Source organism: Haliotis rubra, unplaced genomic scaffold, assembly GCF_003918875.1.
Source record: "Haliotis rubra isolate DU_JTF1 unplaced genomic scaffold, ASM391887v1 Scf1043, whole genome shotgun sequence".
NCBI classification, from domain to species: Eukaryota; Metazoa; Mollusca; class Gastropoda; order Lepetellida; family Haliotidae; genus Haliotis; species Haliotis rubra.
Window position 1 is genome coordinate 234959 of NW_025764941.1, and position 25156 is coordinate 260114.

General features: G+C 43.3%; 1 protein-coding gene across 1 annotated transcript in view; it reads right to left on the minus strand.

The window, feature by feature from the left end:
- Nucleotides 1–7931: 7931 nt before the first annotated feature.
- Nucleotides 7932–25156, minus strand: part of LOC124275022 — a 56979-nt gene continuing 39754 nt past the window's right edge. Inside the window, exons 3-6 of the mRNA XM_046710508.1 lie at nt 13595–13673; nt 11679–11855; nt 9949–10040; nt 7932–8678 (exon numbers count right to left, since the gene is read on the minus strand). Coding sequence (XP_046566464.1) covers nt 8607–8678; nt 9949–10040; nt 11679–11855; nt 13595–13673 — 420 coding nt within the window. The 3' untranslated portion in view covers nt 7932–8606. The remainder of the gene's footprint in view (nt 8679–9948; nt 10041–11678; nt 11856–13594; nt 13674–25156) is intronic.

Sequence of the window (25156 nt, forward strand, 5' to 3'; positions counted from 1 at the left end):
ATAGTAGTGGTAGTAGTAGTAGTAGTAGTAGTAGTAGTAGTAGTAGTAGTAGTAGTAGTAGAATATTTATACAGCGCTAATTCCACAATTAGAGCTGTAACGTAACGGATTTTACACAGGTAATTTTAGATAAACTTCTAGCTAACACTATAGTTATTTTTGTCCAAATACATTTGCATTTATCATCCTGTATGAGAACAAAACCGAAACTGAATATATAAAAAACAATTGTTTAAATGCTATTCTAAAAATGCAAACGATAACGCGCGCAGGGCACTGCGGAAATTTGTAACATAAACCATATGAGGCAATATGAACGTCGCATTTCTACTACCGACGTAAGTTTAAATCAGTACATCCAGATGCATCTGAGTAGTCAAGCGACATTCTACGATTTCATTGTGGGAATGTAAACATGGCGAACGTTACCGTGTCGCTGAAAACTTGAGTCGAATTGAGACATTTTAACCGTCGGAAAACATAAACGTAATGTTTCCCCCAGTGATGTTAGCTGCGTGAAGCAACTGCAAACCAAAAACGGGATGCAACGGAGTAGTTTACTGTAGGAGGCCGTACAAGGCGATGACAACTGACATGCATCGTGACGTCGCTTACGTTGTGACGTAATGCAAAAAAGTGCACATTATCGTCTGATAAAGTACTGTCGGCGACTTTGATGTTTCACCAAAGCATCTTAGAAGAATGAATATAAGTAGAGCTGTAGGCTCTTGGAACAATCGATACAACAATATTTATTGATTGGTTGATTGGTTTCTTATTTAACGCCGCACTCAGCAACTTCGAACTAGTGAGTGAGTGAGTGAGTTAAGTTTTACGCCGCACTCAGCAATATTCCAGCTATTGCGGCGGTCTGTAAATAATCGAGTTTGGAGCAGACAATCAAGTGATCTACAGCATGAGCATTAATCTCACATGACACAATTGGCATGCGATGGCATGTTTCAACAAAATCAGTGATAAGTAATAATATGATTTCTAGACAAATTTACGAATTTCAAACTGTTTTGAGAATATTCTACCTCAGATCATATGTTTAGATTTCATTCACTTATCCAGGTGTCGCGATGCCAGATTAAATTGCATGTATCGTTTGTAAGAACAATATGAAAAGCTTTTGATTCTGTTAATACTAGGCTCTGGAAGCCTTAGATGGGATAGCGAGGACGATCTAGTGAACTGGAAGACTCGTTTGGGTGACTAACATGACTCTGTTTCATTGTAACTGGAATGTTATAATCACCATTACAGTAATGAGAGGCTGTCCACTCGTTAAAGTTCAATAAAACTCCCTGTTGCTATCCCATCTTATAAATCGATATGATAAAGTCTGTTAGTTGATATTCGAAGCAAATATCCGAATTAAAAGCAAGTTATTCCTCAAACCGCAATAACACACTTTGCAACAGTTTACGTCTATTGAATGGAATATCTTACACCTAGTGTACTGTCAGACACATTTTCCTGAAGTATTTTCCCATTGTCTTTAGAAGAATATAAGGTATATACAGTCAAATCCCGATGAGTCGAATCGCTTCGGACCAAGTAATAATATTCGACTTATCGATGTATTCGAGACATATGTATGCCTATGAGGGTAGAAAAAAAGATGATCCAGTCCTAATTCCTCCACCTAAGCATTTGTTTACCTAATGATTTCCCCTATCACTAATAGGGGCACCTTATCAGTTCCAGTCTGATTAGCACAGACAGTGATTTCCGTAAAATCACTAATCTGCCTTTAGAACTCACCTGTCAATGGCGGAAAGGTGTGAGCCGCGCTTTTTTGTTAATTGGATCAGTTTGCTACACCAATCAACTTCTCATTGACTGACTTCGGCTTATGTATACAATATTGCTGTTGTTTGAATGTCATGGGACCAAATTTCCTTCTCGAGTCATCGTGTGTATTTATGAGACGAATTCGTGTAACCGGAAATCAAATGATGACAACTATAACAGGGAATGGTCGGGACCAACAGGTACTTCGAGTTATGCATAATATTCGAGACACCGGCATTCGACTCATCGGGATTTGACTGTATATGTTTTATAAGAGTAAACACCAAACCTACCTGAGACGCGAGGGGCTACTGCTGTACAAGCCAGTATTGCAAGCAGCGCATGTGACGGGTTCTGTGTGCAGCTATTTATCGTCCTGAAAGACATGTTTACTTGTGACATAAAGCCTATGCAATGATATTATACCGTACGTTTATAGAGATTTTGAAACTGATCCAAGTTCCCAGCGGGTGTAGCACCTACAGGACACAATGGCCTAGATATAGAGGGATCTCGACGTAGGAACAATCTGTAAAGTCCCCGCCGTGATATTGCTGGAATATCGCTAACAACGCCTTGAAGCTAAATTTACTTTATGTCAACCGATTGTGATAATCGTATTTATCATATACCTATGAATACTATGGACCAGTTTGCACATGTAATACTGGCTGTCGCACATGTCCATATTGACCACCCGGGCCGAAAATGGATATCAGCCATAGGGCCGAAAATGCATATTAACCGTATTGCCTGGCATGAATGAATAGTGTCCGTTTGCGTTCAAATGAAAACAATCAATGAATAAATATCTCGAAAGATGGATATATACATAACACGTAAGCAAGACACGTGGTCCTGAAACCTCGGTACCCAACATGATCTGAAATCTGACGTTTATGATCGATCGCGGAAAATGTTGTTTAAGAAGCCTAATGTAATATTTTGCTATTTTCACGCTTCACACCGAGGGGTGACAAACGGCTGGTGGAACAGCACCAGCACACATTCAGGTGCAACTCAGCACAGCCAGGTGAGATGACCCACCCCAGCTTGTCAGGCGCTGTTCCATCAGCCATACCGAGGTTTCAGGACCACGTGTCTTGATTATGTTTTGTGCATGTGCACTTATCCCAATTTCGAGTTATTTAATTAATTGTCATCTCATTTGAACGCAAATGGACTATACATGCAAACACTCGAAACTTCAATAGACAGAGCTTAGTATATTTTAGAGTTACGTCCCTTGATGTGGTACATGATAACAAGGTTATGATATGAAAGTTTCCCTTTCGCCAGTCACAAGCACATGGCCATCAGGAAACAACACACACAGTGTGTTCTTCACTACAAAGGCTTCTCCGTGGTGCTGTTGGCCCTGGTGGATGCGGACTATAAATTCATCTGGATAGACGCTGGTGGAGAAGGTTATCAATCCGACACACAGTTGTTTGGTGCTTCAGAACTGAAAGAGTGCATTGATGACAACACCATAAACTTCCCTGACAGTGATCCAACGATGATGACAACGCCATAAACTTCCCTGACAGTGATCCAACGATGACGACAACGCCATAAACTTCCCTGACAGTGATCCAACGATGATGACAACACCATAAACTTCCCTGACAGTGATCCAACGATGATGACAACGCCATAAACTTCCCTGACAGTGATCCAACGATGATGACACCACCATAAACTTCCCTGACAGTGATCCAACGATGATGACAACACCATAAACTTCCCTGACAGTGATCCAACGATGATGACAACACCATAAACTTCCCTGACAGCGATCCAACGATGATGACAACACCATAAACTTCCCTGACAGTGATCCAACGATGATGACAACACCATAAACTTCCTGACAGCGATCCAACGATGATGACAACACCATAAACTTCCTGACGGTGATCCAACGATGATGACAACACCATAAACTTCCTGACGGTGATCCAACGATGATGACAACACCATAAACTTCCTGACAGTGATCCAACGATGATGACAACGCCATAAACTTTCCTGACGGTGTGATCCAACGATGATGACAACACCATAAACTTCCCTGACAGTGATCCAACGATGATGACAACACCATAAACTTCCCTGACAGTGATCCAACGATGATGACAACACCATAAACTTTCCTGACAGTGATCCAACGATGATGACAACACCATAAACTTCACTGACAGTGATCCAACGATGATGACAACACCATAAACTTCCCTGACAGTGATCCAACGATGATGACAACACCATAAACTTCCCTGACAGCGATCCAACGATGATGACAACACCATAAACTTCCCTGACAGTGATCCAACGATGATGACAACACCATAAACTTCCCTGACAGTGATCCAACGATGATGACAACACCATAAACTTCCCTGACAGTGATCCAACGATGATGACAACGCCATAAACTTCCCTGACAGTGATCCAACGATGATGACAACACCATAAACTTCACTGACAGTGATCCAACGATGATGACAACACCATAAACTTCCCTGACAGTGATCCAACGATTAAACTTCCCTGACAGTGATCCAACGATGACAGTGACACCATGCAACATCCCGGGGGATGATGCTTTTCCCCTGAGGACTTTCCTCGTGAAGCCCTATGACAGGAAGGGTCTGGACAATGACATGCTAGTGGCCAACTACAGATTATCCGGGGGCAGACGTGTGGTGGAGAATGGTTTCGGAATACAGATGGTGATGCTTCCTGGGCACCCCAGAACAAGGACCTGATGTGATGCGGCTACTGGTGGAGACGGGTCATCCTCCACAACTTATTGAGCATCAGGTTCCCAGCAATTGGAGATGCAGACTTGGGTCGGGAGGACGAGGACCACAACAAGATCCCTGGTGCCTGGAGGGCAGACCAACAGGTGGAGTTCCAGGCACCCAACAGAGACAGTCGACCGGGCATAGTGACAAGCAGGAGTGAATGTTAACTGTTGATACTTCATGTTAAAATGTTTTACTATTTATGTTAATATCGGTCATTTTCGTTGTTGTTGCTTGTTAGCGCTAATAAAATGTTCCGTTTATTAAAACAAAAGGCCCAAGAGGGCTCGTATCGCTCCTGTTTGTGCCACACCGACCGAACTGAGGCCACTGCAAGGGGTCTGGCTGCCTCTGCTGGTACAGTTGAGGACGTGATGGTGCTAGTGCTGATCGTCCTGCTTCCAGATCTACCTACTTCTCTATCCTTCTGTACGCCACGATAGATTGCCTGGGGCAAGTTCTGGACAGTATGCCCAAGGTACTCCGCGAGCTTTATCCTCTTTGAATGGGGATCCTCAGACACAGCAGGCGCTTGCGGGATCTGTAACAGCTTCTCCTGTTGGTCCTTGCAGGTGTGCAGCTCCTGGTCGCCATCATTCTGCCTCTGGCTCCCCTGGTGCTGGACACCGTCACACTCGAATTCCCGGGAGTGGTGGTGGACGGTGTGATACTGGGGCTCCTCTTCCTAGAACTCCTCACCCTGGCTGATGGTGGCGCCCCTCCAGAAGCTCTGGACTGTCCGGTGGGTGACATGTCCGATGTGGGGCATCATACAACCCGATTTGCCGGCAATCATAACTGATTCGTAGATAATTCTAACTTGCATCGTAACTGCTTCAGCGTGTATTTGTGGGATTCGTGACAGATTCGTAGCCGTTTCCTGATAAAGCCACGAATTCACGAATCCACGACTGCGTTAAAGATACCTACGAATCGATTAGGATTCGGTTACGATGTCTAAGAATGCACTACGAATTCATTGCGAATTAACTAGGATTATTTTTAATCGGGAGTTCGTGGCCAAAATTGTGGACAGTTCAAACCTTTGTCACGAATTCCCGATTCGTCAAGAATTGCAAGAACACACAACGACTATATCAGGACATAGTTAAGAACTACTCGAACTGATCACGATTCAACTACGAATCCTCAAATTGGTCAATTCATGGCTAATCGTTGGATTGGTGGTCTGTGTGTAATAGAGGCAAAAAAGAATAAGTGATGTTATGCTCATTGAAATCCTCAAAGGTTGGGAAAGGTAGACACGAAAGTTATGTCACCCTTGTGTCACTCAATCTTGAAGACATGTGCTGATCTAATTAATACTATCTCGCCTGTCGGTACCCATCAGGGATCAATATTTCAAACTATCATCACTGAAGGATCTTATTAACAGTATCAGTTCTTGTTTAATCATCGACTATTTAAAGATAATTGAATTAATTGACAAATTGTGATGTTTATATAGTTACAATATTTTATAAATCGGTAGGGTATGATTATCACCTGGTATTGTTCGTGGCAATGCCCTCGACGGGGGTTGAAGTACTATAAAATTATTGCCCTCCCGAGAGGGTATGTTAGTTCACGTTTTTAACGGTATTTTTTAAATCGGCCAGTTTTCAATCGAAGTACATTTGTTCTTTTAAGTGATGGCTAAATTCCAGTACAATCACCAGCGGCTGGGTGGTGGTGTAAATCCAGCTAGGGTCCATGCAGGTAGCAAATGTACTGCAAGTCCCCATGGTTCCTAGTATGGTGATCTGCCTTCAGTTGTTGGCGCTCACAAGCCCGTTTATATATTGTATCGTCCAAAATTGCGTTCTATTTTTAAATATATAACCTGGCTAGTTTTAACTCTACCTGTGTCTAGATGTTTCTCTGTCCATTGCGAATAGATATAGACTAGAGAGACTCCCAGTACAGCTACACACATATCGTGATCGACAGCCGCTACACGGTAGGTAGCCCACACACAGGGGGTGTGTCTGGCAACATGAATAGACATTGTCGGTGTTTTCAATAGCATGACTAGCAAGTAAATATTTTCCTCACAATATGATATTAAATAACCCTTGATTCAGCAACACACGGTTTCTAAAACGTAGTGATCTGAATGTGGTTTGTACCTGATCTGTATGTGATCTGTGTGCGATCTGTATGTGATCTGTATGAGATGCCATCGACGGGGCATATCGGTATTTGATCTGTATGTGAATTATATGTGATCTAATATGATCTTTATGTGATCTGTATGTAATATGTATGTGATGTGTAAGTGATATGTATGTGATTTTAATATGATCTGTATGTGATCTATATGTAATTTGTATGTGATCAGTTCGCTTTAAAGGTGTTCGCTATGGACGTGTTCGTTACAAACATGTTCGCTATAAAGGTGTTCGCTATAGACGTGTTCGTTACAAACATGTTCGCTATAGACGTGTTCGCTACAAACGTGTTCCTTACAAACGTGGGTGGGTGTGTACTGAGGGACCTTATATTCGGAGGTTGCTATCATTATAGGATATTCATATAGTGCACATATCCACGCAACCAGTGCATGCTCAAGGCGCTGGCATTTTTTTCCCTCGAGCATTGGATGTCAACCTCAACGGCACATCGTATTATCTCAACTCCCTGGGGAGTATAGAACTCTTGCTGCCACTAGGCGCACCGATGCATCCTAACGAGGTACCCATTCACAGCTGGGTGGACTGCGACACATAGTCACAGTACTTGGTCCAGCTGCACTGCACGTTGCTGTACATGTACCCGGACCTAGGTGTTTGCAGGTATTCATGTGGCCACCATCTGGTCATATACCAACGGATTCGTGGGTTCTGTTGACAGACCCACAGTTGTAGGCCAACAGTTGACAGACCCACAGTTGTAGGCCTACACTTGACAGACCCACATCTGTAGGCTAACAGGTGTGAAGACTTCGACGTGACAAGAAAAAAGCATTGTAATAAATATAAGAAGTTGCAGCTGGCAAAATGTGAAATGACATGTCATGACATTAGACTCAACCCACGAATGTCAACTGCGGTTTTGTTCCATACACGGAACCCTATAGAAGCGGGTTCGAATTGGTCTTCAGTAACACAATCCAAACGTGATCGGATGGTCAGCTTCGCTGACTTCGTTGACACATATCATCGTATCACAGTTGCGAGAATCGATGCTCATGATTTTGATCACTCGATTATCTGGTCCAGATAGACTACCCACATGTAACTGGGATATTGCTGAGTGCTGTGTTAAACAAAGAGTCACTCAGTCGATCCAAGGCTACAAAAATAAATGAACATTGTAGCATAAAATAGTATCTTTACTTTATTTCTGGTTATCTTTACAACATACATAAATCTGATGGCAGAGTACATTGTAGTGTATTTGTTACAGTCAGATTGTGAAATCAGTCATTTCGTGAAATGAATAAGAATTTCAGTCATTTCGAGAAATAACTAAGAGGGTCAGCCATTCAAAAACTATCCCTACTGCCCGTTCTTTTTCTTCCTGGGTTAACCTTGGCATTCTCTCTGTGTGACTTTATGTGCAGTGATATTGAGGTGTTGGACAGGCCGTGCATACTGATTTTTCATACGATCTTTCCCATGTATCCGACTGAGACATGTGTTTCGTGTTTCTGAGAGTCGGGGCCACAAAATGAGTTCTGGCGATTTGTTTCGTCCGTCACGACCATTGGCAATCGTTATCAAGCACATTTACATCAAATTTGATGGAAATGTCCAAACCTATTTATATAGCCAATAGCGAAATGACTGATTCCCTTAGTCATTTCACGAAATGATTGAATTTTTTAGTCATTTCACAATCTGACTGTAACATATTATAATAATACAGAACACATATGGATGTACACAAAAATATGCCTGATAATATTTTGCACAAATGTTACAGTGACACACATTCATGTACATATGGTGAACTGGTTTACCTCTCACACACAAACACACTGGATCAGGTGCTTCATACTTTGAAATACTGAGCGGACGTCAGAGGGATGTTGTCATGGGGCATGGTGTCCGTCATGGTCATGTTCTGAAATAGGAAAAAAGCTGATATCAAAACACTTTTAAACTACCTCAGTCAACAATCTCTGTCTTAACACACCTCAGTAACAGTTACCATCGGATAATATATGTTGCATGCTTCTCTCGAGGGTAATACAGTCTTATGTATGTCCTATTGTAGCAGTGTCACATTAGCTGGTAGGCGAAGGATAACACTGCTACAAAATGGCGTACATCAGACTGTTTACAATGTATTTATCTTACTGCCATGTTAAATGTACAAAATATCATCATATTTTCTTCTGAAGATTGATAAGCTCGCTACAGGCGATAAGCTCGCTACCGACTATACGACATGTAGACAAAATGGAGTCTGTCTCTCGAATGGATTTTTAAAACCAACGAAACATATTCTAAAAGCTTAAAACTAATATAGAAATGGTTGCTTATGGTTAAGTTGAGTGTGCAAACGATTCAACGTATAAAATAGTTTAAACAAAGCAGTAAAAGTCGGTAAAATATATTTGTACATCGTGAACTCAGAAACAGCTTCACGAACAGTTTACGAAATCCGTGCACTGCATACGTCTTATAATTACGTCATACGATTGTTTTGGATACAGCTTCTAGGTGGAGAGTTTGGCGGTTACCATGACAGCGGGTAATGTGTTGACCAGTCGTGACACGGAAACTTGATAAAGCGTCATTGACCAATGAAATTAAAGTGCTTTGTATGAGGGTAAGATAATGTTTGTAATAACCGAATCTGGATTCTTGGCTCGTACTGTTATAAAACATCTGATTTTAGCATTTTGAAAATTGAACCGATTCAGTAACAAAAGATTTTATTTCGTTCAAACAGCAGGCGTCCTTTGTCGTTATATTATTGGAACATTACTGAAGCGGCGTTAAGCCCTTACTCGCTCTATCAGTTCTGAGCACATTCAAAGATCGCACAGTAACTGAGTGAATATGGTTTTACGCCGCTTCTAACAATATTTCAGCAATATCATACACAATATTAACGTGGAAATGTAACATGTCGGACAGAGTCTAATCGAATATTGTTTTATGCCTCCGTCAGCAATCGCCCAAGTATATTACGGCGGGTTTACACCAGTGACTGGCTTGGTTCCTGCGCATTCCTTAGAAAAAAAACATTAACCGTTATATCGATACTTTAATAAGTATTTGGTAAGTCTCATCAACTTCGACGCAACAGTGTTTTGTACGTGGTTCTCCATATCTTACCGCTTAACGACACAACAGTGTATTGTACGTAATTCTCGCTATCTTACCGCTTCACGACACATCTTGGGGATGTGGAAGATGGAGGGGTCTCTGATTCCCTTGTTGATGTCGGAGTAGGAGAAGGTGTACACCTGGGGGTCTGAAACATAGATAATAGCACCCTTGTCTGTAGCAGGACAACAAGGACATGTATGCAGCCAGCATACGAACAGTCAGTAAACACACGTCTGACAGGGCATTCAGTTTGTTACAATGTTGCACCATGCATTGACATACATACCTAGTTTATGCCGATTTCCATAAGCTGAAGATCCACAGTTACTAATGTGCCCTCGACTGAAGACCCAGGGTTACTTACTTCCTATGAATGTCCCCTCCATAGGAGACCCAGGGTCACTTACTTCCTGTGAATGTCCCCTTGACTGGAGACCCAGGGTTACTTACTTACTATGAATGTCCCTTCCACAGGAGACCCAGGGTTACTTACTTCCTGTGAATGTCCCCTCGACTGGAGACCCAGGGTTACTTACTTCCTATGAATGTCCCCTCCATAGGAGACCCAGGGTCACTTACTTCCTGTGAATGTCCCCTTGACTGGAGACCCAGGGTTACTTACTTACTATGAATGTCCCTTCCACAGGAGACCCAGGGTTACTTACTTCCTGTGAATGTCCCCTCGACTGGAGACCCAGGGTTACTTACTTCCTATGAATGTCCCCTCCATAGGAGACCCAGTGTTACTTACTTCCTGTGAATGTCCCCTCGACTGGAGACCCAGGGTTACTTACTTCCTATGAATGTCCCTTCCACAGGAGACCCAGGGTTACTTACTTCCTATGAATGTTCCCTCGACTGGAGACCCAGTGTTACTTACTTCCTATGAATGTATTCTCGACTGGAGACCCAGGGTTACTTACTTCCTATGAATGTCCCCTCCACAGGAGACCCAGGGTTACTTACTTCCTCTGAATGTCCCCTCGACTGGAGACCCAGGGTTACTTACTTCCTATGAATGTCCCCTCCACAGGAGACCCAGGGTTATTTACTTCCTATTAATGTCCCCTCGACTGGAGACCCAGGGTTACTTACTTCCTATTAATGTCCCCTCGACTGGAGACCCAGGGTTACTTACTTCCTGTGAATGTCCCCTCGACTGGAGACCCAGGGTTATTTACTTCCTATTAATGTCCCCTCGGCTGGAGACCCAGGGCTACTTACTTCCTGTGAATGTCCCCTCGACTGGAGACCCAGGGTTACTTACTTCCTGTGAATGTCCCCTCGACTGGAGACCCAGGGTTATTTACTTCCTATTAATGTCCCCTCGGCTGGAGACCCAGGGCTACTTACTTCCTGTGAATGTCCCCTCGACTGGAGACCCAGGGTTATTTACTTCCTATTAATGTCCCCTCGGCTGGAGACCCAGGGCTACTTACTTCCTGTGAATGTCCCCTCGACTGGAGACCCAGGGTTACTTACTTCCCATTAATGTCCCCTCGACTGGAGACCCAGGGTTACTAAATTCCTGTGAATGTCCCCTCGACTGGAGACCCAGGGCAACTTACTTCCTATGAATGTTCCCTCGACTGGAGACCCAGGGCAACTTACTTCCTATGAATGTATTCTCGACTGGAGACCCAGGGTTACTTACTTCCTGTGAATGTCATCTCGACTGGAGACCCAGGGCAACTCACTTCCTGTGAATGTTACCTCGACTGGAGACCCAGGGCAACTCACTTCCTGTGAATGTTACCTCGACTGGAGACCCAGGGCTACTTACTTCCTATGAATGTTCCATAGAAGGACTCGGACACAGGGGAGCATGAGTCCTGTGTCCAGACGGCGCACATGGTCCCACGGGTGTCCACCGTCTGCTGCTTGAAGGTGTACACGTATTCCAGGGCAGGGTAGGCGGTGTTGCCGAACCCTAGCCACATGAACGTCCCGTCCTGCCCCTCTGTCGACACACATACACACAGAGAGTGAGTGAGTGAATTAGTTTTACGTCGCATTTAGCAATATTCCAGAAATATCACGGTAGTTGACACCTGGAATGTGTTTCACACATTGTAAAAAAACACAGAGAACACAAATGTCATAATGTGTTAAGATTGGGGGTGGTATATAGCGATATTGATAAGCAATGTGTTCACACTTAAAAAATACGAGTATGCAGTGAAAAGGTGTGTGAATTTTATAAAATATGTGAAAATACTGGATTGAGGTAGATCACGAGACACGATAAATGATCAGCACTAAAAATCTTGCATATGACACAGAATCATGACGTATAGGTATGGTGGTGGCTCATGACACTTAGACGTGAAACAGAGTCGTCACAGACAGACATACCGCTTGGTCATGACACTTGCACGTGGCAAAGAATCCCGTGTGAAAGTGGTGTGGGGGTTTGACACTGGCACGTGACGAAGTAGCAACAAAGCAGCATTATGAGGTACTCGTGAGACACTGTCATAACACTGTATTGACACACGACTCGAAACTCAGGGTATGAACTGTTGCTTATTATTCAGGTTCATGAGACAGTGTCATCACGCTGACCCAAGGGTACAAAGTAGGACTGGCTGAATTAATCGATAATCAGCGATGTGAAAATGTATTAAAGATTATCGATATACAAACTGTGTTAACTTTAATACCGTACATGAACGGTTGTGACGGAAACAATATTTAATTTTCTACCTCAGGATACAAATTTAGGACGTCGTTCATGTTCTGCTTCTACATTATAAACCTATGGCCAATGTTGTCTATTGTTCTTGCAGTTGCTTCGCATTATGGAATAACCTCGGTAGAGGTTTTACGATTGCAGGAGGTTTTACAATGACCATTGTAAAACCTCATACGAGGTACGAAGTTTTACAATGGTCGTTGTAAAACCTCATAACCTGATATGAGGTTTTGAAATGACCATTATTTATGACTGATACAACTATGTCTGATTGTAAAATATCTCATTATTTTAGTGGCGATAACTGGTTTCGAACCCGCAACCCATCGCTCTCTAGCTTGGCGGTTTTATCCACTACACTACGAATGATCGCTGTGAGGAACGAGATTGTTTGTCTGTATGAACCATGTGTTTCTCACACGACAGGTACTGCGGGCAGCGCACGTGCAGGACACGGGTAGCGCGTGCAGAGCACGAGCATTGCGCGTGCGGGGCAAGATGTTGGCTGCCAGTCGCATCCCAGTTGACACCGGCTGTTCGATCATTTGCGGGCTGTTTCATCAATGCTGTTCCACTCAGTACATGCACAAATTGAAAATAATACATATGTAATTTTTGTTGTTTTAGACGCGGGTTTATACGTTTGATAAAAGACTCCTCCTCGGTTTGGGTTGAGAATGTAAAACCGCAGTGTCAGGAAAACCCTCGGGCGCTAACGCGCACTCGGGATTTCCTTCCCCTGAGGTTTTACATTCTCAACCCAAACCTCGGAGTAGTCTTTTTTCCTACACTTCAAGACGCTGTTTTGTTAACGGTTCATGCAAAAAAAATTACCAGTGATGTGAAATATAGTATTTTCTTACATACAGTTTTTGCTCCGATATTTATCGATAATGATCGATATTTAGTTAAGGATTATCAATCGATATTATCTAAGTCTATAGCCAGCCCTAGTACAAACGCATGGCAAAGACGTAGCAGGGAATGACACACTGGAAACGTACTCGGTGAACAGAGTTCCATGAACGGTTCTCGAAGAGGTTTGACCTTGCAGCCTCCATCTTCAAGGACGTAGAGAGTTTTCTGAAACACAATGCCATTTGTTTGACAAGGATATCGTGCATCAACCATACAGTGCCAGCTCTACAACAGCTCCAATCTCTGAATACACAATGATTTTGTGTGCTGGCGATTAGTTGCCTGGCTCTCCGAGTGTGGGTTCGAATCCCAGGTGGGGCTCAACCCAACATAAGTCCTGTATCACACTAAGGTGACGCTCCTGTTATTATTGCTGTTGCTGACCCACCCTATAGCAGTGCTACTTACATGTGTGGAGTCTTGCATCACACTGAGCTGAGGCTCCTGGTATTATTGCTGTTGCAGACCGACCTTATAGCAGTTTTACTGACATGTCTGAAGTCCTGTATCACACTAAGCTGACACTCCTGGTATTATTGCTGTTGGAGACAGACCTTATAGCAGTGCTACTTTAATGTCTGAAGTCTTGCATCACACTAAGGTGATACTCCTGGTATTATTGCTGTTGCTGGCCGACTCTAAACGAGTGCTACTTACATGTCTGAAGTCCTGTATCAAATTAAGCCGATACTCCTGGTATTATTGCTGTTGCTGACCGACCCTATAGTAGTGCTACTTACATGTCTGAAGTCCTCTATCACACTAAGCTGACACTCCTGTATTATTGCTGTTGCTGACCCACCCTATAGTAGTGCTACTTACATGTCTGAAGTCCTGTATCACACTAAGCTCACACTTCTGAATTATTGCTGTTGCTGACCCACCCTATAGTAGTGCTACTTACATGTCTGAAGTCCTGTTTCACAGTAAGGTGACACTCCTGTATTATTGCTGTTGCTGACCCACCCTATAGCAGTGCTACTTACATGTCTGAAGTCCTCTATCACACTAAGCTGACACTCCTGTATTATTGCTGTTGCTGACCCACCCTATAGCAGTGCTACTTACATGTCTGAAGTCCTGTATCACACTAAGCTGATACTTCTGGTATTATTGCTGTTGCTGACCGACCTTGTAGTAGTGTTACTTACATGTCTGAAGTCCTGTGTCACACTAAGCTGACACTCCTGTATTATTGCTGTCGCTGACCCACCCTATAGCAGTGCTTCTTACATGTCTGAAGTCCTGTATCACACTAAGGTGACACTACTGGTATTATTGCTGTTGCTGAACGACTCTATAGCAGTGCTACATACTTGTCTGAAGTCCTGTATCACATTAAGCTGATACTCCTGTATTATTGCTGTTGCTGACCCACCCTATAGCAGTGCTACTTACATGTCTGAAGTCCTGTATCAAACTAAGCTGACACTCCTGTATTATTGCTGTTGCTGACCCACCCTATAGCAGTGCTACTTACATGTCTGAAGTCCTGTATCACATTAAGCTGACACTCCTGTATTATTGCTGTTGCCGACCCACCCTATAGCAGTGCTACTTACATGTCTGAAGTCCTGTATCACACTAAGCTGACACTCCTGGTATTATTGCTGTTGCTGACCAACCCTACAGCAGTGCTACTTACATGTCTGAAGTCCTGCATCACACTAAGGTGACACTCCTGGTATTGTTGCTGTTGCAGACCGACTTTACAGCAGTTTTACTGACATGTGTGAAGTCGTGCATCACACTAAGCTGACACTCCTGTATTATTGCTGTTGCTGACCCACCCTATAGCAGTGCTACTTACATGTCTGAAGTCCTGTATCACACTAAGCTGACACTCCTGGTATTATTGCTTTTGGTAACCCACCCTATAGCAGTGCTACATACATGTCTGAAGTCCTGTATCACACTAAGCTGACACTCCTGGTATTATTGCTGTTGCTGACCCACCCTATAGCAGTGCTACTTACATGTCTGAAGTCCTGTATCACACTAAGCTGACACTCCTGGTATTATTGCTGTTGCTGACCTTCCCTATAGCAGTGCTACTTACATGTCTGAAGTCCTGTATCACACTAAGCTGACTCTCCTTGTATTATTGCTGTTGCTGACCGACCCTTTAGCAGTGCTACTTACATGTCTGAAGTCCTGTATCACACTAATGTGACTCTCCTGGTATTATTGCACGGGCTGACCGACACTATGGCAGTGCTACTTACATGTCTGAAGTCCTGTATCACACTAAGCTGACTCTCCTGGTATTATTGCACGGGCTGACCGACCCTATAGCAGTGCTACTTACATGTCTGAAGTCCTGTATCACACTAAGTTGACTCTCCTGGTGTTATTGCACGGGCTGACCGACCCTATAGCAGTGCTACTTACATGTCTGAAGTCCTGTATCACACTAAGCTGACACTCCTGGTATTATTGCTGTTGCTGATCCACCCTATAGCAGTGCTACTTACATGTCTGAAGTCCTGTATCACACTAAGGTGACGCTCCTGGTATTATTGCTGTTGCTGACCCACCCTATAGCAGTGCTACTTACATGTCTGAAGTCCTGTATCACACTAAGCTGACACTCCTGGTATTATTGCTGTTGCTGACCCTCCATATAGCAGTGCTACTTATCTGTCTGAAGTCCTGTATCACACTAAGCTGACACTCCTGTATTATTGCTGTTGCTGACCCGACCTATAGCAGTGCTACATACATGTCTGAAGTCCTGTAGCACACTAAGCTGACTCTCCTGGTATTATTGCTTTTGCTGACCCATCCTATAGCAGTGCTACTTACATGTCTGAAGTCCTGTATCACACTAAGCTGACACTCCTGGTATTATTGCTTTTGCTGACCGACCTATAGCAGTGCTACATACATGTCTGAAGTCCTGTATCACACTAAGCTGACACTCCTGTTATTATTGCTGTTGCTGACCCACCCTATAGCAGTGCTACTTACATGTCTGAAGTCCTGTATCACATTAAGCTGACACTCCTGGTATTATTGCTGTTGCTGACCCACCCTATAGCAGTGCTACTTACATGTCTGAAGTCCTGTATCACACTAAGCTGACACTCCTGGTATTATTGCTGTTGCTGACCCACCCCTATAGCAGTGCTACTTACATGTCTGAAGTCCTGTATCACACTAAGGTGACACTCCTGGTATTATTGCTGTTGCAGACCTGACCCTATAGCAGAGCAGTTTTACTGCTACTACATGTCTGAAGTCCTGTATCACACTAAGCTGACACTCCTGTATTATTGCTGTTGCTGACCCACCCTATAGCAGTGCTTACATGTCTGAAGTCCTGTATCACACTAAGCTGACACTCCTGGTATTATTGCTGTTGCTGACCCACCCTATAGCAGTGCTACTTACATGTCTGAAGTCCTGTATCACACTAAGCTGACGCTCCTGGTATTATTGCTGTTGCTGACCCACCCTATAGTGCAAGTGCTACTTACATGTCTGAAGTCCTGTATCACACTAAGCTGACTCTCCTGTATTATTGCTGTTGCTGACCCACCCATATAGCAGTGCTACTTACATGTCTGAAGTCCTGTATCACACTAACTGTCTGTACACTCCTGGTATTATTGCTGTTGCTGACCGACCCTATAGCAGTGCTACTTACATGTCTGAAGTCCTGTATCACACTAAGCTGACTTTTGCTGACTCCTGGTATTATTGCTGAAGTGCTGACCGACCCTATTTAGTGCTACTTACATGTCTGAAGTCCTGTATCACACTAAGCTGACACTCCTGGTATTATTGCTGTTGCTGACCGACCCTATAGCAGTGCTACTTACATGTCTGAAGTCCTGTATCACACTAAGGTGACACTCCTGGTATTATTGCTGTTGCTGACTGACCCTATAGCAGTGCTACTTACATGTCTGAAGTCCTGTATCACACTAAGCTGACTCTCCTGGTATTATTGCTGTTGCTGCTGACCCACCCTATAGCAGTGCTAAGCTTACATGTCTGGAAGTCCTGTATCACACTAAGCTGACACTATCTGAAGTCCTGTATCACATTATTGCTGTTGCTGACTCCACCCTATAGCAGTGCTACTTACATGTCTGAAGTCCTGTATCACACCTAAGCTGACACGCTCCTGGTATTATTGCTGTTTGCTGACCCACCCTATAGCAGTGCTACTTACATGTCTGAAGTCCTGTATCACACTAAGGTGACACTCCTGGTATTATTGCTTTTGCTGACCTGACCCTATAGCAGTGCTACTTACATGTCTGAAGTCCTGTATCACACTAAGCTGACACTCCTGGTATTATTGCTGTTGCTGACCCACCCTATAGCAGTGCTACTTACATGTCTGAAGTCCTGTATCACACTAAGCTGACACTCCTGGTATTATTGCTGTTGCTGACCCACCCTATAGCAGTGCTACTTTACATGTCTGAAGTCCTGTATCACACTAAGCTTACATGCTTTCTGACCGACCGGGCCTGAAGTCCTGTATCACACACTAAGCTGACACTCCTGTATTATTGCTGTTGCTGACCCACCCTATAGCAGTGCTGCTTACATGTCTGAAGTCCTGTATCACACTAAGCTGACACTCCTGGTATTATTGCTGTTGCTGACCCACCCTATAGCAGTGCTGGTATTATTACTTATAGTATGTCTGAAGTCCTGTATCACACTAAGCTGACACTCCCTGTATTATTGCTGTTGCTGACACCACCCCTATAGCAGTGCTACTTACATGTCTGAAGTCCTGTATCACACTAAGCTGACACTCCTGGTATTATTGCACGGGCTGACCCACCCTATTGCAGTGCTACCCACATGTCTGAAGTCCTGTATCACACTAAGCTGACACTCCTGGTATTATTGCTGTTGCTGACCCACCCTATAGCAGTGCTACTTACATGTCTGAAGTCCTGTATCACACTAAGGTGACACTCCTGGTATTATATGCGAAGTGCTACTTTGCTGACCGACCCTATAGCTATAGTGCTACTTACATGTCTGAAGTCCTGTATCACACTAAGCTGACACTCCTGGTATTATTGCTTTTGCTGACCCACCCTATAGCAGTGCTACTTTACATGTCTGAAGTCCTGTATCAGCAGTGCTACATACATGTTCTGAAGTCCATATAAGCTGACACTCCTGGTATTATTGCTGTTGCTGACCCACCTGGTAGATGTAGCCTACTTAGTGCTGAAGTCCTGTATCACACTAAGCTACTCCTTACATGTCTGAAGTCCTGTATCACACTAAGCTGACACACTCCTGGTATTATTGCTGTTGCTGACCCACCCTATAGCAGTGTGCTACTTACATGTCTGAAGTCCTGTATCACACTAAGCTGACTCTCCTTGTATTATTGCTGTTGCTGACCGACCCTATAGCAGTGCTACTTACATGTCTGAAGTCCTGTATCACACTAAGCTGACACTCCTGTATTATTGCTTTTTGCTGACCGACCCCTATAGCAGTGCTACTTACATGTCTGAAGTCCTGTATCACACTAAGCTGACACTCCTGGTATTATTGCAGGGTTGACTGACTCACCCTATAGCAGTGCTACTTACATGTCTGAAGTCCTGTATCACACTAAGCTGACTCTCCTGGTATTATTGCTGTTGCTGACCCACCCTATAGCAGTGCTACTTACATGTCTGAAGTCCTGTATCACACTAGGTCACACTGGTATTATTGCTGTTTGCTGACCTTCACCCTAGTCCTGTATCACACTAAGCTGACTCCTGCTGTTGCTGACCGACCCACCCTATAGCAGTTGCATACGTCTGAAGTCCTGTATCACACTAAGCTGACTCCTGGTATTATTGCACGTTGCTGACTCACCCTATAGCAGTGCTACTTACATGTCTCTGAAGTCCTGTATCACACTACATGTCTGACACTGACTCTGGTATTATTGCTGTTGCTGACCCACCCTATAGCAGTGCTACTTACATGTCTGAAGTCCTGTATCACACTAAGCTGACACTCCTGGTATTATTGCTGTTGCTGACCCACCTATAGCAGTGCTACTTACATGTCTGAAGTCCTGTATCACACTAAGCTGACACTCCTGGTATTATTGCTGTTGCTGACCACCCTATAGCAGTGCTACTTACATGTCTGAAGTCCTGTATCACACTAAGCTGACACTCCTGGTATTATTGCTGTTGCTGACCCACCTCCTATAGCAGTGCTACTTACATGTCTGAAGTCCTGTATCACACTAAGCTGACACTCCTGGTATTATTGCTGTTGCTGACCCACACCTATAGCAGTGCTACTTACATGTCTGAAGTCCTGTATCACACTAAGCTGACACTCCTGGTATTATTGCTGTTGCTGACTCGACCCTATAGCAGTGCTACTTACATGTCTGAAGTCCTGTATCACACTAAGCTGACACTCCTGGTATTATTGCTGTTGCTGACCCACCCTATAGCAGTGCTGCCCATGTCTGAAGTCCTGTATCACACTAGGTGACACTCCTGGTATTATTGCTGTTGCTGACCCACCCTATAGCAGTGCTACTTACATGTCTGAAGTCCTGTATCACACTAAGCTGACACTCCTGGTATTATTGCTTCGTTGCTGACCCACCCTATAGCAGTGCTACTTTACATGTCTGAAGTCCTGTATCACACTAAGTTATCACTTGACACTCCTGGTATTATTGCTGTGTCTGCTGACCCACCCTATAGCAGTGCTACTTACATGTCTGAAGTCCTGTATCACACTAAGCTGACACTCCTGGTATTATTGCTGTTGCTGACCCACCCTATAGCAGTGCTACTTACATGTCTACTCCGAAGTCCTGTACTAAGCTCACACCTCAAGCTGACTGGTATTGTTCCTGGTATTATTGCTCCTGTATTGCTGACCGATGCACCCTATAGCAGTGCTACTTACATGTCTGAAGTCCTGTATCACACTAAGCTGACACTCCTGGTATTATTGCTCGGGCTGACCCACCCTATAGCAGTGCTACTTACATGTCTGAAGTCCTGTATCACACTAAGCTGACACTCCTGGTTATATTGCCGACCCACCCATTGCTGACTCCACCCTATAGCAGTGCTACTTACATGTCTGGAAGTCCTGTATCACACCAAGCTGACACTGGTGACTTATTATTGCTTTTGCTGACCCACCCTATAGCAGTGCTACTTTACATGTCTGAAGTCCTGTATCACACTAAGGTGACACTCCCTGGTATTATTGCTGTTGCTGACCCACCCTATAGCAGTGCTACTTACATGTCTGAAGTCCTGTATCACACCAAGCTGACACTCCTGGTATTATTGCTGTTGCTGACCCACCCTATAGCAGTGCTACATACATGTCTGAAGTCCTGTATCACACTAAGCTGACTGTATTATTGCTGTTGCTACCTACCCTTTAGCGGTGCTGCCCATGTCTGAAGCTGACCTGTACTATTACTCCTGGCGGTATTACTTGCAGTGCTACTAGGGGACTCTCCATACAGTGCTGTACTGTCTGAAGTCCTGTATCACACTAAGGTGACTCTCCTGGTATTATTGCTGTTGCTGACCCATCCTATACTCTGGGCAGTGCTACTTACATGTCTGAAGTCCTGTATCACACTAAGCTTGACGCTCCTGACACTCCTTAGCAGTGTATTATTGGAAGCTGTATGCTGACTCCTGGTATTATTGCTGTTGCTGACCCACCCTATAGCAGTGCTACTTACATGTCTGAAGTCCTGTATCACACTAAGCTGACACTCCTGGTATTATTGCTGTTGCTGACCCACCCTATAGCAGTGCTACTTACATGTCTGAAGTCCTGTATCACACTAAGCTGACGCTCCTGGTATTATTGCTGTTGCTGACCCACCCTATAGCAGTGCTACTTACATGTCTGAAGTCCTGTATCACACTAAGGTGACACTCCTGGTATTATTGCTGTTGCTGACCCACCCTATAGCAGTGCTACTTACATGTCTGAAGTCCTGTATCACACTAAGCTGACACTCCCTGGTATTATTGCTAATGTTAAGTCCTGATCACACTCAGACTCTCCTGGTATAGACTATATGGCAGCAGTGCTACTTACATGTCTGAAGTCCTGTATCACACTAAGCTGACACTCCTGGTATTATTGCTGTTGCTGACCCGACCCTATAGCAGTGCTACTTCACATGTCTGAAGTCCTGTATCACACTAAGCTGACACTCCTGGTATTATTGCTGTTGCTGACCCACCCTATAGCAGTGCTACATACATGTCTGAAGTCCTGTATCACACTAAGCTGACACTCCTGGTATTATTGCTGTTGCTGACCCAGACCCTATAGCAGTGCTACTTACATGTCTGAAGTCCTGTATCACACCTGCTGACACTCCTGGTATTATTGCTGTTGCTGACCCACCATATAGCAGTGCTACTTACATGTCTGAAGTCCTGTATCACACTAAGCTGACACTCCTGGTATTATTGCTGTTGCTGGAAGTCACTGTATCACACTAAGCTGACCTGGTATTATAGCAGTGCTGACTCCACTTACATGTACATGTCTGAAGTCCTGTATCACACTAAGCTGACACTCCTGTATTATTGCTGTTGCTGACCCACCTATAGCAGTGCTACTTACATGTCTGAAGTCCTGTATCACAATTAAGCTGACACTCCTGGTATTATTGCTTTTGCTGACCCACCCCTATAGCAGTGCTACTTACATGTCTGAAGTCCTGTATCACACTAAGCTGACACTCCTGGTATTATTGCTGTTGCTGATTATGCACAAGGAAAGGTGACTAAACGTTTAATGCATATTGCCCGCCTTAGATCACGCTAAATAACTTCTAGGAGAAATCACTACACAAGTTCATATCACAGATGATTCAAGAGACAAATAGTTTATGAGATTCTGGTTTATAAAAGCAGTATAATCCCAAATAAACAAACCAATCTGATTTCTAATGCTCTTGAATTATTACCACACTTATGTGACAACAGTTTGAGAGTGTGTCGGCTCAGGAGCCTACCTTTCGATTTTATAAGACTCAGGACGCCAACAAGCGGTACGCTTTGGAGTTTTAGGTTTTATTTTAGCACATGGCTAATCTCATGTGACGTGTTATTACAAGGCTGGTGGTTGATGATGAAGACACATCGCGCACGGAAGCCAGAACTGTGTCAAAACATGATCAAAACAATCATATGGTAAACACATTTAAAGGGCACTGATCCAGAGCAATTTCCGCGCACTGGTTGTTGCTTTGATGATTGCTTTTGTTCTCCTGAACACCCGGATGATATCCAGTATTTTCGATTGGTTCGTGACTTTGCTGCGCAACCGCATGCGCAATTGATCGTATAGGTGTGGGTGATCAACCAAAATAAAATCTTGTTTTACTCGATAATATTTCCATCATTTTGATTATAACAAATGAAAACAGTTTGAAGTTTAATCATCTGCCGGTGGTAAAAAAATGTCAGGACTGAAAAATAACTTGAAGTCAATGTATGTGTCAGGGTAGGGCTGATCTGGTAGATCCGGAGATTTTACTTGTTCTGTACTTCAATCAGGTGATTGCATTACATAACTACCCTTAATTGGTGCAGCTAATTATCCCATGTTTGAGAGCGAATGTCCGCTTGAATCGTGACCAAGACGCTGTCAAAATGGGACACTACCTCCCGCATAAAGGAACAATAATGCCATTGATCTGCAGTGACAAAGAATCCTGTTCCATGTCCAGAAGGTGTCTTTTAACGGTCTATACCCGAAATAGGGATTCATTGATTCTCTTTTTCTGCATGTATCGTCTCATTGGTAAAAGGTAATTTAATTAGCCAATAATGAGCATTTGAAATCGCTTGTGTTTTTCTTGGCTTAATGGTCATCTCCTCCCCGCCTCCCACCCTTACCATTGCCGTGCTAATTAACGTAGTCTGGTGATCCTCTGGTACGCCTTAAATAAACAACTTGCCCGCCGGTAAAAGGAACACCCCCATCAACTTACTGGCGTTAATACATTGAAGGAAAGATGTTGTTTTACGAGTTTTACAGGTACAGGGTACCAGGACAGGTAGTAATCACTATAGATTAGTAAATCTACATACATAAACTACTACCTTTTTGACAAATCCGCTGTGAAAAAGTAATTAATCCAATCAGCGTGTTATCGGTTAACAGCTTTGATCAATGTTTGTTTTGTATCTCAGCTGATAATTCGTCTTGCTGCAGTTCCATGAGCATATTGCATAACATGTAATACATTTGTCATCAGACCTTAATTCATAATGCTGAGTAGATGTATTTACTCCAGACACAAGAAATGCGAAATGGGAACCTTTGGCGGGTAGCAAGATTGGTATTACCATCATACCTGTTATAAAATTCATTAACTGACCATCAAGTGAATGATGACAAATAACATGTGTAAGTTTTATACCACCAAACACTCAGCTGGATTTACAGCAAAGGGGTAGTAATCGCTGAATTGCATGCAATGTTAATTGCCTGAAAAAAGTTATGGGCCGACACTGTTTGGAGGGATATGAACGGAACTTGACGGAACGCATAAAAATACATATAAGCATTGGATGTGTACTGAAGTTAAAATTGTATATACCTGGTACATTTTCATTTGTCATAAAATGCAATATGTAATGGACATCATATGTTTACCTTGCATGATTAAATATCGAGGTAAAAACACAGAAATAAAAGATCAAATTTGGAAAATTGGATCAGTCACTATACCATCTATGCATTAAAAATCCGAAAAGCATATACATGCTTGTATGCTTTATTGCAATCAGACAGGAACTACTGGGGTTATTCTCAAATACATGTAACAACATCTGATGAGCATCCACCCCTAATGTCCGCTGTTTGGGTTGAAGAGATTTTGTCAAAGGTGGCCAGAAGCCCAGTCCCTGTATCCGTCATGGTTGAGGGAGCGAATACCGACAAGCGTGCAGTTTGGTTTGGTAATTGGAGCTGTTGGATATATACATGTAATGAGAAACGTGAAAGTGTATATTCGTGAAATCGCTCTGGATCAGTTCCCTCTTATTACATGGGGATATATACATGTAATGAGAAGAAGCATAGACAGAAAGTCTTTACATTCGATTTCGATTAAATAGAATCTGTCCATATAGTCTAATTCCGTTACCACTCGATTAAATAAAATCATCCTTACGCCTTCTATGTCTTACGCCTTTTATGTGTTTTATATTTCAATGTTTATATGCTGAGGACTGAAATGAAACACTATCTTTATACATATATTTGGCTCGTTTTCTCATTTGGTGTGCTGTCATTCGCATAATCGGAATATCCTCTTCTATCAACTACACGTAGGCCTGTCATTTGTCTCTATAATCCAATGTTGAATTTGGTAACGGACGGGACATCAACATTTCTCTTAACTCATCTGTTTGGACCAAGGTCGATGGGGGGTTTCCGTGGCATATTCTCACGCCGTTATCAAGATAACAGTTACTACAACCAGGTGAACAGAAGTATATATGCGCGGTGACTAGCAGCAAATTAACTTTTAGGAAGTAATTCAGCAACTAGCATCGTTAGGGGCCAACAGGAGAGTAAGATCAACAAGTCTAAATCCACTCCTTTGTCAAGTGATGGAATCAATCAACATTCAA